We start from the raw sequence: 17,531 nt of genomic DNA, 5'->3' as shown, positions 1-17,531 counted from the left end.
GAGACGGGGAAGGGTCAGCAAAGAACCCGGGCTGAAATTGAACCCGGGTCGGCCGTGTAGCAGACAGGTGCCCTTCCGTCAAGCTATGGAGTGGCAAATTAAGAGTTTTTCATTCTCATTGTCAGTCTCGGTCTCAGGGTCTATGGTTCCCCTCTACTCTTCTGCTCTGCTTGTGATTATGGTTGGTGCTGCTTGAGTTGTGCACAGGGAATTGAGTTAAGGGGGATTCAGAGTCGCGCGTTCACGGAGGTTCTGCACAGAGAAGCAGCCACCGCGCCCCCCTGTGCAGCGACAAAACGACCCCTGGCTGCAGTACACGCATGTTTCTCCCAGGCTGAAATGTCCGTGAGCTGAGCTATGCTGGAAGACGGTGGTTGGTCAATGCGCTTACAGCAGTCCGGGGGGAACTCAGCCCTGAAAGGTCAGTGGTGTTCTATTCTTTTACCCTACCGCGGAGGTTTGAAGGGAAAGGAAAAACACCATGCAATGACTTGGCAGGAAATCACTGGAGTTTACTTGACAGGGAGAAGAGAAACTGTGTTTTATTTCAGTAGTACAACTTCCAAAAAATCAATTAGAAATATCCATAAAAGGCCATCATGAAAATGATATGTTTGTAGTGTGGTAGTAGCAAAGAAGCCTCTTTGTTCGTTTGTAGTGTGGCAGCTAGCTCATTAAAACAGGGTTCGCTAATGTCCTGTAGAGTTTGAATGGGTTTGGCTGACAGTTGCTAAGCTAGCTGTGAATATGGCCATTAGATGTATCTATTGTATTTAAAAACGGCTTTTGTTTGGCATTTTAACCACCTGAACTGTAAAACATGAATAAAGACAGAATCTTGTATGCTATCATTCATGTCTAATTACGCCACAACTTTTTAAATTAATAGCAAGAAGCCTCTTTGGTAGTGGTAGAATTACGTTTCAGGTGGCTAGTCAACTAGCTTTGAGTTTGTAATGACTGATTTAGCTGGCTAGCTACTACTAGGCCCCAGGTGTGAATGGCCATTCATGCTGTCTATTGTCTTTTAAAACGGCGTTTGTCTTGCATTTAATCTCATGTAATACTTGACCAAAAAGAAACTGATGTTGTACCATCTAATTATGCCCCAACTTTTAGAAGTAGGCTACTAGTGGAATATTACGTTTTACATAGCCAGCTGGTTAGCTTTGTGATTCATTCTAGGGACTGGGCTCAACTGAATGAGTTAGTTCGCCCCCTGTTGTCACGGAGGTGAATTGACGTCATTAAGTTCTCAGCGGGGAAAAAAACACCACGCCCTTTCCTGCATGCGCACGCAGGGCGACTATGAGGAATACACATCCCGCTGACAGTACGTCCATGCTGTACCCCAAGTCAGCACAGCATGACTATGTATCAGGCTTTAGGCAGCTGTCCTGCAGTCTACATCATTCAACGTCTATCATTCACTTTGCTTGAGTAACCTGCTTGTCACACAGTGCAATTCAAAAATTGTGCCAAGTTATCTGATATCTCAAATGTTGGGACTCGGCCAGAGTCTGAGGCTGACAGTGTGTGGAAGCTTTCATTAAAGAGTCTGTCAATCTCAGCATTTCACACACTGGTTAGGTTGAAATGAATGAATGCAGTGAAGCAGTTTGTTGGTGACATCTATGTGATTTCTGGTGGTGAGGTCAGGGGGTTAGGAGAGTGTTAGTACCTAGCAGGGAGATGAAGGTCTCACATGTTTCATGTCTGGCTGACAGACTTTAGTTTGTGTGTTTACTCTGCCTACCCACCTCATCAAAATATCGTGGAACTACTCTTCCATTAACGTTTAGTAAACTCTTGTGAATTGAGGACATTTTACTTAAAATGTTTAGTGTTTGATCAGTGATGACATTCTATTAAGCACACGCTCTTGGGCAATGTTTGTGGAACTCCTGCGTATCAACGTGTGCGGTGCTACCGTCATTTGTCAATACTACAGTACAGGGTAGTCGGTCATGTTTATTTTAGGTGACAGAGGTCAGATGTGACCGCAAGTGTTTTTTTCCTATAAACCCATAAATCTGAATTATAATTCTAAATCATGATGATTTTTACATAAGGGGACATTGCTGGGAATCTCGGCTTACCCTGTCACTCCAGCTGGTGGGACGGAGTCGCTATAACAGAATTAGACCAAATTATAACTGTATGAAAGGTTCCTTGAAGAACCCTTAGTTGTCACTGTGGGGGAACCTCCTTTGCAGAGGCAAACTGAAGAACCCCTTAAGGTTCTAAGGTAGTCAACAGATTCCTCAAAGAACCTGTAGCCTAGTTGTTTCTTCAGGTTGCCACTGCTGATAACCCCCAAAGGTTCTTTGAGGAACCCTCCAATTGCCACTTTGGAAGAACATCAAAGGGTTCTCTGAGAAACCTTGGAGCTCTTCTTAGAACTTATAGATTCTGCTGGGAGCCTTTGGGTTCCCCAATGGAGGAGGGTTCTCTGAAGAACCCTCACATTTTTTCTGGCAAATGTTGAATGTTTAATCAGTGACAACATTCTAGTACTGAGCAAAAGCTCTTGGGCAATGTTTGGGCAATCACTAACGTCATTTGTCAATACTGTAGGTTATTTAGTCATGTTTATTTTAGAGTGACAGAGGACTGATGTGCCCGCAAGTGAGGGTTTTTTAATTCTACGTACATCATGATGCTCTGTACATGAGAGAACATTTCTGGAAAGTCTGGATTCACACAGTAAAAACAGGGCATCATTATTTCAGAGTATACCAATCCAGATATGGTATTTATGAACACTGTAGAGCAGTGTTTCCCAAGCTTTTTTTACTCGCGTACCCCCTAAGCCTTTTTGTTGTACCATGAGTGCCCCCTATCTCATGATCTCTATATATTCCTTTATCCCAGTATCTATTCAATTGTCATCACATTTTTCCGCGTACCCCCTGAGGTGTGCTCGCGTACTCCTAGTGGTACACGTACCCCTGGTTGGGAAACACTGCTGTAGAGAGTCAAATGACAGTGGAGTAAATTGTGGGTGTAAAATTGTGGAGGTGAACTGTGTCATTTCAACTCTGTAGCTCTTAATATTTACACAATTTTTAGTAGAATTAACTCTTGAATTAGCACAAAATATTACACTGAACAAAGAGGAACATTAACACTATTTTTGAGTGGAAATATATCATCTGAATGTTATCTGAATAGTTATAACCCTGGTATTTATTGTGTGTATGCAGGGCCGTAACCAGACATGTTCAAATACCGAGGTCAAATACTGCGCGCTGTACTGCATACTGTACATTAAGAATGCTTCAAACACTTCAGTCAAACTCTTAAGTTTGTTTTCATTGATCACTGCCTTGAGAATAAGTGGGGGTGGCCTATATAGACCGAATTTATCATTGTTGATCATATATCGGTTTTCATCCATAAATAAATTTTACATTAATGAAAAAAAATACAGAGGACATGACATCTGTGTCCTCAATGGTAGTTACGGCCATGTGTGTATGATATGGGTGATATCATGTTCAATTATATTCTTCCAGAGGGGCAACAGATCAGGCTGAGAGGGGTCACAATCTATCCTAGCGCCATATTGGAAAATGTGCCCCCTATCTTAACAAAGCAATACTGATGCTAACAAGACTAAATTTAGACAAAACAATGGCAACAGTAAATTACTCTGGTCTATTTAACTTTTCTTTTCAATTAAAACAGCTATTTACATATCTGTGCTTAAAGGTGTAACATTATTAGAGAAACTGTTTGATACTGTTTGTTATAGTATGTCTGGAGTCTGTGTCTTACATCGAAAATTGAAACATGAAAACATAGGTAACATTAAATATTAACTGAACCTAGAGAGAAAAAGATTGCAACATTGTGGCTTTAAATAAACTTGCTCATTCACCCCACCCCAAAAAGGTAAAAGGGATTGTGTTGCATATGAGACATGTTAATGTTGTCTTCTGTGATGCTCCTTTGGCTGTAGTGCCAAGTAAGTCAGTAAGACTACGGCATATTGGCAGCATGCAAGTATCCCCAACAGGTTTTGAAAGGTCATTTGAAAGCCAATACTACCAAGTTTGTTATTATTGCTTTTGACGATGTTGCCATGGCATATCGCCTTAGAATTCCCCATGTTTAGAATCTAAAATTAGTCTGAAATTAGGATCAAATAAATTGCCACAGTAAATTTCCTTTTTGCACATGTTGCTGAACAACAAATGCACATTTACAATTATATAACAGTGTTCAAAAGCAATTTTCTGTGAATCCGGATGTATTTAGAAGAGGATTATGGTAAACTACACTGTATAACACCATACCAGTTTTACCATCAAATGGAAAGAAGCACAAAGCACAAAGACATCATTTTATTGCATCCTCTGCTTTGCCTCAAAACTGAGCATTACTAACACGGAACAAAAGACACCTGGGGCCCCTAAGCAAACAAAGACTGTGGTCAATACAATCAATCAAGTAAATCTATATTGGGGTTTGGGGGACATTGATGACGGTGCTGTAAAATACCTTAAATCATTCAAAGGGTATGAAGAAGAATACAACATTGTAGTTTGACCTTTTTACTACATCATTCCTTTTTTATGTTGCCGGTCATGATTAGCGTTTAGCATCAGCAACACTCAAAGAAGTTCAGTTTCTTACAGCTTAACTATTTGGATTTTATGGTGTCATATTTGTCTCATGATAAATTGAATATCTGCTCGGTATTGATTTAGCTGTTCATCCAGGTCACTTTCTCCAAAGAGTTAAGGTGTATGCAACTGGATGACAAGTTTCTCATAGCTGAACTTTTTAGATATTGGTTGGTTAGGTGCTATATGGGATAGCTCTGTCATAGTTCTAGTCATATTCAGGGTCTGTGAGCAGCGGAAGGGACAACGTCTTAAAATCTTTCACAAAAGGCTTCCCTTTTACCAGAGCTCAATGCGTTCAAAGAAGTTGGATGTGGTCTTTTGCACCTGCACAGGTCTTGCACCTGTAGCCTCTGTCACAGCGTGTGGTGCGCTTTCTCCTGGTCACGCCTGGGACCACAGGGAGACAGCTGAGAAAAGGTGTAACCGAAACGGCTGATGTGCATTTATTATTCATATCCCGGCACGCTGTGAGTTATAGGTCTGAAACCAAATTCACCCCGGCCTTATAATACCATGTGAAGTAGTTTAGGGTGCACAAGGGTCTCACACCGCTTCGGGCCACTGCCAGATGGAGAGATCTCTGTGAACGTTGGCCCTCTCTGGTTACAGCCAGGCTCAGGTAACATTTCTTACAACATGATCACCGAAAACTAAGTTGGTCAGAGTTCCTCCTCTTCCCGGTCGCTTGTCTTATGATGCACCGTTACATCAGACATACAATCATGACATTAAGGCTGCCCAATGCACATCATGTGCACAAAGAAAACACATCCGACACCTGAGCAAGAACAAAGACCTATGCAGTTAAGTTAAGGAGACACCAGAGAAGCTGGAAGCGATCATGAGCATCCATTTCATTCAGACCTATGTCCTTGTTTTTATATATATTTTTTTTTTAATTTAAAAATGTATTTCACCACATATTAAGGCAGAGCTGGACTAGTAATCTGGCATATAGGGCATTTTAGAGTAGAGAGGTGGGCCGTTAGTCCTCAAGGGTCAATACTGTTGTTGTTTTTTCCTAGAAACTGCCTCATAAATTAGATAGGGCAGTGCAAATATATCTGGCCTTTTTTGGTCCGAGTATCGCCCTGTATTAAAGGTGACATTTGCCTGGGATCAAGTGGCTTCAATAAGTCAACAAAGTGGACCTATCAAATGAAGCCTCCAATGAGATCACCAGTGAGAGCGATCACTGGTGCAATTAAATTATCAACACCTTCTGGCCCTGCCGTGACCAACCGGTAGGGCTCTTGCCTACCATGTGGCTGGCCAGGGTTCGATTCCCGGCCCGGGTCCTTTGCCGACCCCTCCCTTTCTCTCTCCCAGTTCGCTTCCTGTCCACCTCTTAAACTGTCCTATCAAATAAAGTCGAAAAAGAGCAAAAAAAAATCTTAAAAAAATAAAATAAACACCTTCAACCCCATGCTAGTAAGCAGTGCGTGCAATAACTCCATTGCATGCAAGTAAGTGTCTACCTCCATGAAAGCTTTTCACTGACAAATAGGAGTGCAGTAGTCTAACTGTCATCCTATGTAGTGAACGTGCTTGTACTTTGGTAAACGAGTACAACATTTTGGACACAACGTGATTTCATGTGACCTCACCCCCCACCCCCTGCTTAGTGATCCCTCCCGCCCTGCCAGGTGACCCTGGCTTGATCTTGTCTCTTGACGTTGGCGTGAGCTCGCCATGATTTACTGGGCTGGCCAGGGCTGTGGTCTTAAGCGAGGCCTGCTATATTTATAATCTTCAACATAAAAATAAACGACGGCTAATCCACATATCATGGCAGTCACCGCTCCTCCTAACCAGCAGCATTAGCCCAAGATGTTGGCAAGGATCGGAGGACTGAACTTAATAAGGGAGGTTCATTGCTCAGCAAGAAAAAAGTGTGTGAGAGTGTGTAAGAGGTAATTTCAATGTAGCTGCAATACCCCTGGTAGCCAGGTTTCGTTTGGGGGCAGTAGGGCTTGTAGTGAGGTATCGTATTTTAATCACATTTTAATTTCAGGAAGATGTGGCGCCATGGTTACACCCTCAGTGCACAACATACGCCAGTTCTATATAGGGCAGTGGAGGGATACAGGGGATACTCGATCCGATGCCTCACCATCAATGTTCACCAACAACCACAGGGGTCGAATTAGCAGTAGCTTAGCATGAAGCAAATGGGAAAGTAATGCTTCAATAAGAAACATACAGTAGATCGTTAAAAAGTCAGTTAAAATTAGTGCCTTCACTGTCCTATTCCAGTTTTAATGGGATGTGGACTAAATCTGTTATTTTTGCTAATTTTGCATAGGCTAATTTGGAATAGGCCTAGACACCATTTCGAGCCACCTGGAAACGTGTCAGTGGAAGCTTTCTGTTATGATACATCAATTGTAGCTGTTTTTCTAAGTCAAAATGTTGGTCTGTCTTGGTCATCCTTCTTTGATGTGTGTACTACACCGTCCATGGAATCCGGGGAAAATAAAGTGGCTGACATTTGAAGTTAATGCAATGGCTCGCAGTCTTGTGGAAGTGGTTTTGGACATGAGCCTGGATTTCGCTGTCGTCACTGTAGTGGCTGAGGCAGACAAGTGTAGGGTAGGCCTAGGTGTTAGTGACACAGCACCATATAAAGGCAGGTGCTCATCTGGTCACAGAGTGTATAGTCAGCAAGAAGGGAAGAATCTGAGGAAGCTGTTGTGTGATTCTGATTTTGTGACACAGCCAGGTAATGACCCCATGGGGATTTCTGTGTGTCAGCCAGTGCAGTGGTTCTCAAATTGGGGTTTGGGGATCCCCGCAGGTTTGTGCAAAGGTTTGTTTCAATGCAATAATCCTGTTGAACTAGCTACTCATTTATTTTTAGTGATCAACTTTTTGTTTATTGTTCTTTGGGGGTTGGGGGGGCAGTCTGTTACCCAGTACATTCATAATAAGGCTCTGGTACAGTACATGTGAGTATTAAGTCTATATAGACCTTTGAGTCATTTCTTTGAATCTGCTCTATATACAATCAATGTTTGAGTCCATGGCCCACAAGGGTATTACAGGGGGAAAAAAGAAAAGACATACATAAAAAGCACTCAGCCAAAAACAAAGCTACTCATCATTTTTGAACTGTGAATGGCATTCCCGCCAGTCTGAGTCAGAGTTGAATCCCAGTTTGTTTATTTATTCAACACACAGTGACCGGACACAGCAGTCGGGCACACTGTGCTCTTCTTCTTATCATACTGGCAATTGGCAAGGGCCCATTGACTCTCCAGTCCAGTCACACTACACAACTACTACCTGCAATTGAACTCCAGTGAACTCCAGAGACACTGCCAAAACACTACTGGAAAAAAAAACTGGTGTGTGTGTGTGTGCGTGTGTGCGTGTGTGTGTGTGTGTGTGTGTGTGTGTGTGTGTGTGTGTGTCTGTGTGTGTGTGTGTCTGTGTCTGTGTCTGTGTCTGTGTTTTTGCCTCTCTCTCTCTTGCCCCCCCCCACACACACACACACACAAGGCTAAAGCTCAATGTAAATACGTTATCGCAATCTAAAACGTACTCCCCAATGTTTCACCAGACACCTGTGAGACCTACCTGACCAAAGACCAGCCAAGAATTGTGGGAGACCCTTGTGTGTTCGACATGGAGCCCACCCAATCAGAGATGAGCATCCTTGCCAACGGGAAAAGCAATGGTCTGGCGGAGGATATGTGCGTACCGGCGAAGGCCTTGCTTGTGGCGGAGCAGTAAGAACTAACCACTTTACTCTACTGTCAAAGACATTACATTGCATGTGGCATACTGTATACTGCACAATGCTGTACTTGAGTCAACTCATTTGTGGTTGCACACACTATATTTAGCGGCTTTGATTTGAAGGGACACTGTGTGAGATTTTTAGTTGTTTATTTCCAGAATCCATGCTACCCATTCACTAATGTTACCTTTTTCATGAATATTTACCACCACCATCAAATTCTAAGTATTCATTATGACTGGTAAAATTGCGCTTTTCATACATGAAAAGGGGGATCTTCTCCATGGTCCGCCATTTTGAATTTCCAAAAATAGCCATTTTTAGCTGCAAAAATGACTCTTCTTGGACCATACTAGAAAATATTTGTTTATTACTTAGTAAACTTTAATGTAAAGATCAAATTTGGCAATAGGCAGCACAGTTTCAATGAGCAACATAGTTGCAGTACCTTTTTTGACCATTTCCTGCACAGTGTCCCTTTAAAAGTTGGAGGTTGACTTGGAACACTCCTGTAGTCTGTCCTGCGCTCCAAGAACTGAATACACACAGCACTATTTTCTGTGTGTTTGTCCTAAATCATAGGACATTCATCTGTGATTTGACAATGTAGGTTTTACACCAGATATTAAACTGCTTTAAAAAAGGCAAAATGCTTTGAGAATATCAGCCTAAAATGGATAAACAAATCACCCCAAAACAATTTACTGAAATCATTTGGTCACATGAAAAAAACTGATGTTTATTATTCCAAAATATGAAAACTGAAATTGAAGAGTTCAGATGCAAAACCCCCTAAGTGCTTTTTCAGAAAATAATCTTAATTCATTTTTATTTAATACAAAGCTATCAAAATTGCATATTTTTTTATTTTATTTATGAAATATAACTATTTATATGTATTATCAAGTACATGAATGTAAACCAAACCAACAACATGGTTCTCTAAAAATATAGAAGTGCAGGTCTTCAGAAATGGAATTAGGGGGTTTTGCATCTGAACTCTTCAATTGTTGTCTGCCGTCTTTGCTGGGGCAGTACAAATTGTTACCAAAGCCTACATCTGCCCAATTGAAGAATGACAATAGTGTAAAGCTTTTTTGAGTGTCGATATGAGGAATTTTGTCGATGTGAGAGCAAGCAGTCATGACGTTTGTAGTTTGTGTGCGTGTGTATGACTTTGTATTATGCACGCAATTTGAACATATATTGGGCTGCAACTGATGTGCCAACTAGCTTGCATGGAAAACAGACCCATGCAACAGCCTGCCACATTGCCCAGAATAACCTTCATCTGTTTCCATAAATACAGAGGCACCTTGCTCCAACTCATGATATAACTACAAACACTTCCGTCTTGTCAGTGTAAACAAGAACAAAGGAGTTTTTTGTGTTGGTTATGTAGTGAACGGACATGCAGTAGTTGTAACTCATCTCCAAGCTCTCAGATGTTCCGGGGAAGAGATATTAGTGTGACATGTTTGTGTCGTTCCAATGGAGTGGACTGTGATGATGGTAATGGTGGTGATGATGGCTTGTTCCACTAACTTGCACCACCACTAACGGCTTGCTTCCTCTCTTGTGTTTCTGCTGCTGTGATGGAATGGCTTGTCACTCACCTCCTCCCACTGCTCGCAGAAACGGTACTCACACCAACAGGTATGTTAACCCGCATGGGTGCCACACACTACGTACGTAGGAAGTAAAAGTGATGCACAGAGAAGCGTTGTCAGCAATGCTGCCAGGTGGCATGTAATCCAGTTCATATGGTCTGAATTAATGGGAATCCAAACTTCCGCTGATGATCTAAAAGGTCTGCTTGTAAAGTGTGTCTTTTAATATTGGTTATTATCCGAGTTATCCAAACAACATCCAGTAGTCATTTTTCTCAGTAACGTTGCAATGAGAATTCTGTATTTATCTTGATGTTATCAGACTGCTGTGGTCATGAGGAATGGTAGCCTAGAAATCTAGACGCCCCTAGCGACCGCAAATTGAATTTGCTCCCGGGGGCAGTCTAGCGGACCCCGGTCGTTTTGCGAGGCTGAAAGTTATCCGATGACAGGGCCAATCAAATCGCGAGGGGGGCCGGGCTACCTAGTAAACAGGAAACTTTCTAAGAAGAAGCATGGTGTCCGTCCGTGCTACGTACAGCACGAAAGTGTTTACTTAATTTAAAAAGCCTGGATGATAATACATTTCGTGGCTGACATGGATTGATGTAATAATACACCATGAACTTATGGGGCACAAAGAGATCTCAACACATTACCATTTGATCATTCGATGTTTTAAACTAGCTCGGTAAGCTAAGTTGAGCATTTTACAGAACCAGATAGTCACACGTTATTATCAGACCACTACTGTAGGTGTAGAATTAAATTGCTGCCCCAATTTCTAACAAGACACATGCCATTAAAAACGAGACATTTGGGAGCTTTGGAAGTCTTTGAGTAGCTTACTAAATAGATGGGAATGACACCGAGTCTACCAAGCTAGTGGCTAGCTAACCTGTCGTCAACAACACAGACCTAGGTATCTAGGTTAGGGTTAGTCTTAGAAAAAAAAAACTAGGGAATAGAAACAAAAAACTAACATCAAAAAGATAACTAGCTCCGTTATATGGCGGTGGGATCGATAGTCTGGCTAGTGGGAGCGAGCTGACCGGGGAGCGTCCTGCGTTGGGAGCGACAATCCGGGAAAGTTATGGGTAGCTGGCTAGCTAACGCCGAACATGCCATGTTGACAACAATCATAAATATAACCATTTAACAAGCCCCACATTGCTCGACATTTTGCTGATTGATCAAGGAGGGTCATGTGGTTGAAAACGAGGCATTTTTGAACTGTATAAGTGAAAACACGATTTATTAGGAAACTTGTTTGTGGCTGTGGTCATCACACGAATTCACTGCTACGACGGCTGGAAGTTGCCGCTCACCTACAAAGAGGCCCTCGCTAGTGGCTAGCTAACCTGTCCTGTCAATAGCAGAGCTAGGTATCCAGCCTTGTATTATATGCCTGCCCCAAATTCTAATAAGATCCATGTCCTTAAAAACGAGACATTTGGGAGCTTTGAAAGTCTGTAAGTCGCTTACTAAATAGATGGGAATGACACCTGGTCTACCGACCTAGCGGCTAGCCATGTATTAGTTATGGGTATACAGCTAGCTAGCTAACACCGAACATGCCATGTTGACAACAATCATAAATATAACCATTTAACAAGCCCCAAATTGCTCGACATTTCGCTGATTGATCAAGGAGGGCCATGTGGTTGAAAACGATGCATTTTTGAACTGTATAAGTGAAAACACGATTTATTAGGAAACTTGTTTGTGGCTGTGGTCATCACACGAATTCACTGCTACGACGGCTCGAAATTGCCGCTTCAACTACAAAGGGGCGTGTCGCGTGTACGAGACAGCTGTGACGTTACACAGAAGTGTGTGGGGATTGGTTGTTTGCCATCCAATTGCGTGACGTTGAGTGCTGAAGCAACCGTTTATCCCGCCCACACTGCTGCCCAGCTCTCCTAGACCCTGGTACAGCTTTTTGCTGTACGGGTCTGGCTGCGCTAGGCTAGAGGAATGGGGTTTATACTGTATGTCTTTTTTTTAGAAGACGTGGGCTGTGTTCCACTACAGTTAAGAGACACAGGCAGGGCGTGATAGGGGGAGAAAAGACATTTCTGGAAATAGTGGCCCACGAGGGTGCGGGGCCCACCGGGAAATGCCCACTATGCCAGATGGCCAGTCCAGCCCTGGACACAGGCTGATGCAATACTAACTGATTGGTTTCCTTTTTTTTGTGACAGATTCGATGATCCAGAGGGAGTCACAGCAGAGAGCGAAGAGTTCCTGCCCAATGGCGACGGGAAGAAGCCTGCGAAATTCACTGACGTAAGTCTGGCTAACTGTATTTCTAATCTCTCAGAGTATGATTGTGCGTAGGAGAGTCTACTTGGATGTGAGTGTACTATGTGTCACTATCAGATCACCAATCTGTGATTTCTGCTTTTGTGCTTTCTTTCCTCATTTTTGTGCCCCATAGTGCAGATGATTTCTTGCCCAGTTCAATTGGCATTCTGTTGCATTCTCTTTTGCATTTGGCTCAGGATAGTGATTAGGCTAACGTATCTCTCTCCTCCTCTTTGACAGTTTGAAGGGAAGACCTCTTTCGGCATGTCCGTTTTTAACCTGGGCAACGCTATCATGGGAAGTGGCATCCTTGGACTGTCATACGCCATGGCAAACACTGGCATCCTGCTCTTTCTGTAAGGCACAAATCTTTCCCTCAAAGCATCACAGCCTTTCAATTGCACTGAATGAACCATTGAACATTTTGAGACTGTGCTATTCCACAGCAAAAAAAATAAACAGGAAGCCAGGGGTTGCGAGCTCGGAAAGTAATGATCTATCTAGTATAAGGGGGAGATGCTGAGCGCTCTTCTTTGTTAGACAGTAAAGGGTTTTTAAATTACTAAACACCATTCTACTCCTTGTCTCTATGCAAGAGTCGCCTGAAGTAGGCCCAACGGCCAACAAGTTTTCAAGAATGATCTATCTAGCTTGAGTTCGATTCTGATTTTTTTTTTATCACAATCTTCCATCAAAAAAGTAAAAACTGCATGACAATTTATACAATTTCTTCACTTTGGCAGATTCAAGACGATCTCATACTCAATTTCACGATTCATGATTTACATCGTTATATCGCCCACCCCTAGTTCAACTTTATCATGTTCAGCTCTCCATCTGTTTTTCCTATTGACCCACAGAGCTTTGAAACTGTGCCAGCTATGTCAGTGCTACATAAGCTAATTCTCACACGGAGGGCATCATATGACTTTCACTAAGACCTTGCTTTCACAGGGGCAAGGGAAGGCAGAGCAAAAAAGACCTTATAGGTTGTAAAGTGGATTATTCTTTTTAAAAGTTCCTGCTTGAATGAATTCATGGTTCCTGTACTCATGTGCTAAATTCTTCTCCATAGTCAAACATTTTGCTAGTCTCCTAAATTGCATCAGCATACGCAAAGGTTAGCATTTAAAATGAATTTTACCCTTGATTTTAGTCTTTACTCTACAGTCTCCTTTATGTGATCTTAGACATGGTCCCTGATATGAATTAGGAATCAGTTTAGAAGTTGCTGTATTGACTTTTCTCTGGGTCTTAAACTACAACGAAAACATACAAGATGTAGCCCAACTTTGACTGGTGATTCAGAAAAAGGATGTATGTACAATGAGTACCCTGAAGCCATTGAGGTATGCTCGCTTATGCAAGGATGTGCTAATGTTGCACTTCCTGCCATTGTGTCAAATTACCACCAGTATGTGACTCCATACGTTTGTAAGTGTCATCAAGTCGTCTTTCATCATTTTCCAGCATGCTACTGGTGTTCCAGCATGCTACTGGTGTTCCAGCATGCTACTGGTTTAGGGCCAGATGAAGAATATTGAAACAAACTCTGAACGTTATATTGAGAAGAATCTTAGTTATTCACCTTTTTCAGATCAGAGGTGTTTTGCAGGTATTACCTTTAAAGTGTCTTTAGCAATTGTATATAACATACATAGATAGCTGATTTAGTCTCTAAAATGTATTTTCTCCCACTGTTCACAAAATGATACTGAACAAACATAGCAAAGAGTAGAGTACTTTTATTAATCCGAAGGGAACTTAAAGTGGCAGCTTACATGAATACACAGATTCAAAACATAAAGATAATACACATTATTGCACATTGCAGTAAACGTAAAGCACACTTGAGCACAGCAATCAGCCTTACATCAGTTCACATACACAAACATTTGCTCACTCAAACACACACACACACACACACACACACACACACACACACACACACACACACACACACACACACACACACACACACACACACACACACACACACACACACACACACACACACACACACACACACACACACACACACACACACACACACTCATGCAGGAACATGGCTGGGGAGGGCTTTTATCGGACCTACTTAACGACTAGTTGTTGCGGTCTAGCCATGATGCAATCAAAGGAAGATTATGTGTCCGTGTTCCAACTAGAGACGCCTGCCTTGCTGTAGGAAATTGGAGCCCAGGACCCCATAGCTAAGACAGCTCCCCCCTGACCCAGCACCCCATTCCCTCACAGAGCCTGGGAATGCAGTCACCTCACTTCCCCTAGGGTGAGGAAGGTCGCAGACCTCAGGGAAGGTGTGGGTTGCAGGGGCAATGACATTAAATTGTTTTGATTTTGAACCGTTTCCAATTGTCAATTTGCAACCGTAATACAGGATTTCCATGTTGGAATCACTTATTAGAAACAGCCACTTGATGTCATGTGACAATCACCACCAATACGCATGAATGGCCACCCAGGTACTTTCCGGGGGAAAGCAAACCGAATCTCTCATTAACTTACATGCTACATCGGCTAGCCTAAATGAACACAGTCCATGCTTCAGCCCTATATTATTTGAACAGCCGGCAACACAACACGTTTTCGACATGTTGCGCTTGAACGCTAGTCTACAGGTCCTTGTCTTTTGTTTATTCTTTCCCAACACCAGCAATTGACTTGCATTGGCTTTCCCCCCAATGTTTTCCCCCAAAGAAGCATGTAACGCACATGGAAAATGCCATGCCGTTCAAATAGTGTTTCTCTACCACCACCAACCACAACAAAAAGGCCCAGCTCCAAGTTCTACATACATTCTCTGGAAACAAGCTCCTCCTTGTACGGCAACACCAGCCCTTCCATGTTGGCACCCACATAGCCTAGGAAAGGCCAGGTCCTCACGTGGCTATACTCTGAAATAGCAATGCCAACTTTTTCCACCAGTCATTTAGCCCCTCCCTCTTTCACCGCCAAACATAGACAGTTTGTGGTGTTGCGATGGGTCTGCTCTGGTCTTGCATCTCTGTCTACCTGACTCTGTCTTCAGGTCTCATAAGCTGTCAGTCAGGGCTGGGCTAGGACAAAGACCGGGCCGCCAGGCATTGACACATTTTTTATTGTAATCTATTTAGTAGTCATCTATTATGACCTATTTATTTATGACCACAACAGCCAAAATTAATATTTAAATCTGACTCAGAGAGGTCTGCTGTCGTGGATACCACTACATTGAGGGGAAGATCAGGCCAAAATCATCAACAGTCCACCGGCCAAATGCCCTATGCCTAGTCCAGCCCTATGCCTATGACCAGTCCAGCCCTGCGGGGAGGGGTAACAAGAGAGGCTGCTGGTGGTTACATAATACACGAACGCTTCTATTGCCTCCGAAACCAAAATGGCTCCTTCAAAGATACACGCTACATTTTTTCCCCAAGCCAGATGATTGCTCAATCAGTCTAATAAAGAAGCTAATCAAGCATATTCAGTAACACCTGCAAACAGAGGTCATTTTATGCACATTCTCCCACTCTCACCAATACATTGAAAGAAAGATTGAAGATTCAAGGGTTTATTGTCATTGTCATTGAAGGCAACGGAATTGAAGAGATTAGCTGCTCCTCCTACATGGGTCTTTTCACGCTCAAGAGGGTGTCCAGTGTGGAGTACTTCTGGGTAGTATACGATATTAGCACATCTGTCACTTTGGCTTTGTCATGCTCCAATAATATACGATAGCTGTGTCAGGACCAACATGGCGACCATGTCTCTTGAAACCCCCGGCCAGTTATATTCAGATGGATATTACTATATGAGACATCCCAAAATTAGATCACATCTGATGTGCCGGCTCAGCGGACAATTTTATTTTTGGAAAAAAAAGAGGGGGGGGGGGGGGTGGTAGCTTGAGAACTTTGAGATCTTTCATCATCTTCAGTGAGGCAGCTCAGAGACTGGACTTCCCTTGGGAAGATCCTTACCACCGGTCTTGTGCTGTCCAAGAAACCCTTTTTACTATTGATGATATTTGCAGTGTCAGCTAACAATGGAGTTCGGTTGATCTTGTTTTTCGCACAAAAACCATTTGACTGCGAAAATGAGTGGGAAGTTTGCTAAAGGCTGCTTCCTGGTTTCTCGTTTCGTAACAAGTAGTGTAGTAGAGACCCACCCAGGTAGATCCTGCTCAAAAAAAATCTACAGAGGTAGTAGGCTTGTTGAATTATTTTGTGATAAGCATGCGCTACGTGTTCAGCCACAGTCTGTGTTGAATCACATCACGTTTCCACCAAAATGCACTGTACACGTGAGGAAGCTTGCCTAGAGCAGCTTGTAACATGGTGAATGTCAAGGGTAGAGGACCAGAGCAGTATCCAGGGAACGGGAGCTGCATGAGGCCATCTTGACTGACCTTCTCTCTCTCTCTCTCTCTCTCTCTCTCTCTCTCTCTCTCTCTCTCTCTCTCTCTCTCTCTCTCTCTCTCTCTCTCTCTTCACCATGTAGCATTTACCCAGGGTCACCTGCCTATAAATCGTCACCATAGCGATAGTTTCCTTTCAGCGGTTTACAGATGGTCTCTCGTCTTGTCATCCTGAGGGGATTTAGGTGTCATATCAAGCGGCAATAACAGCTAAATTTATTTCTAGGAAATAATAATAATAAACTGCACACATATAACATTTAAAGCACATTAGTGATTAGCCCACAAATAAATGTCTTGGGGGGGGGTGTGAAAAAGCAAAAGCATACAAATCATTCAATTTGATGATACATGCCACCAAAGACATGGTATATTAAAGGGCAGGTGGTATGTTTGTTTGTCAGTAATCATGATCATCATAGGCGTTCACCAAAGAGCAAACAAGGTACGATTTCAAAGGCCAGCCCTTGATTTGGCCCACCCATAGGAAAGCGGTGTTGATGAACTGTGGTTCAATCCTGTCTTTTGAGATACATTTCAGCTTCTCATATTCATATCATCCCCAGATCAATTGTTTCTGGACTACTTCTCGTCAGGGTACATTAGGAGCAAGCGATAAGCTAAAAAGATACATAAAAACAAAGGAGGTTGAGTTGAGATAAGCGGTTGAGCACTTGAGAAGAAGAGTTCAGATGCAAAACCCCCTAACTCCATTTCTGAAGATCTGCACTTCTATATTTTTAGAGAACCCCGTTGTTGGTTTGGTTTACATTCATGTACTTGATAATACATATAAATAGTTATATTACATAATTAAAATAAAA

At 42.5% G+C, this 17,531-nt stretch overlaps 1 protein-coding gene across 3 annotated transcripts in view; it reads left to right on the top strand.

Annotated features, from left to right (window-relative positions):
* slc38a3b (solute carrier family 38 member 3b) overlaps positions 1-17,531 on the top strand; it is a 52,253-nt gene that overhangs the window by 6,987 nt on the left and 27,735 nt on the right. Inside the window, exons 2-5 of one of the 3 annotated variants that reach the window (XM_063215441.1) lie at positions 8,197-8,365; positions 10,012-10,032; positions 12,191-12,275; positions 12,534-12,649. In XM_063215441.1, the coding sequence (XP_063071511.1) occupies positions 8,262-8,365; positions 10,012-10,032; positions 12,191-12,275; positions 12,534-12,649 (326 nt within the window). In that variant the 5' untranslated portion in view covers positions 8,197-8,261. The remainder of the gene's footprint in view (positions 1-8,196; positions 8,366-10,011; positions 10,033-12,190; positions 12,276-12,533; positions 12,650-17,531) is intronic. The other 2 variants (XM_063215443.1, XM_063215442.1) reach the window with 2 other exon arrangements.

Source organism: Engraulis encrasicolus, chromosome 14, assembly GCF_034702125.1.
Source record: "Engraulis encrasicolus isolate BLACKSEA-1 chromosome 14, IST_EnEncr_1.0, whole genome shotgun sequence".
NCBI lineage: Eukaryota > Metazoa > Chordata > Actinopteri > Clupeiformes > Engraulidae > Engraulis > Engraulis encrasicolus.
The sequence above is the reverse complement of the archived record's forward strand: the minus strand, read 5'-3'. Positions and strand labels throughout refer to the sequence as shown.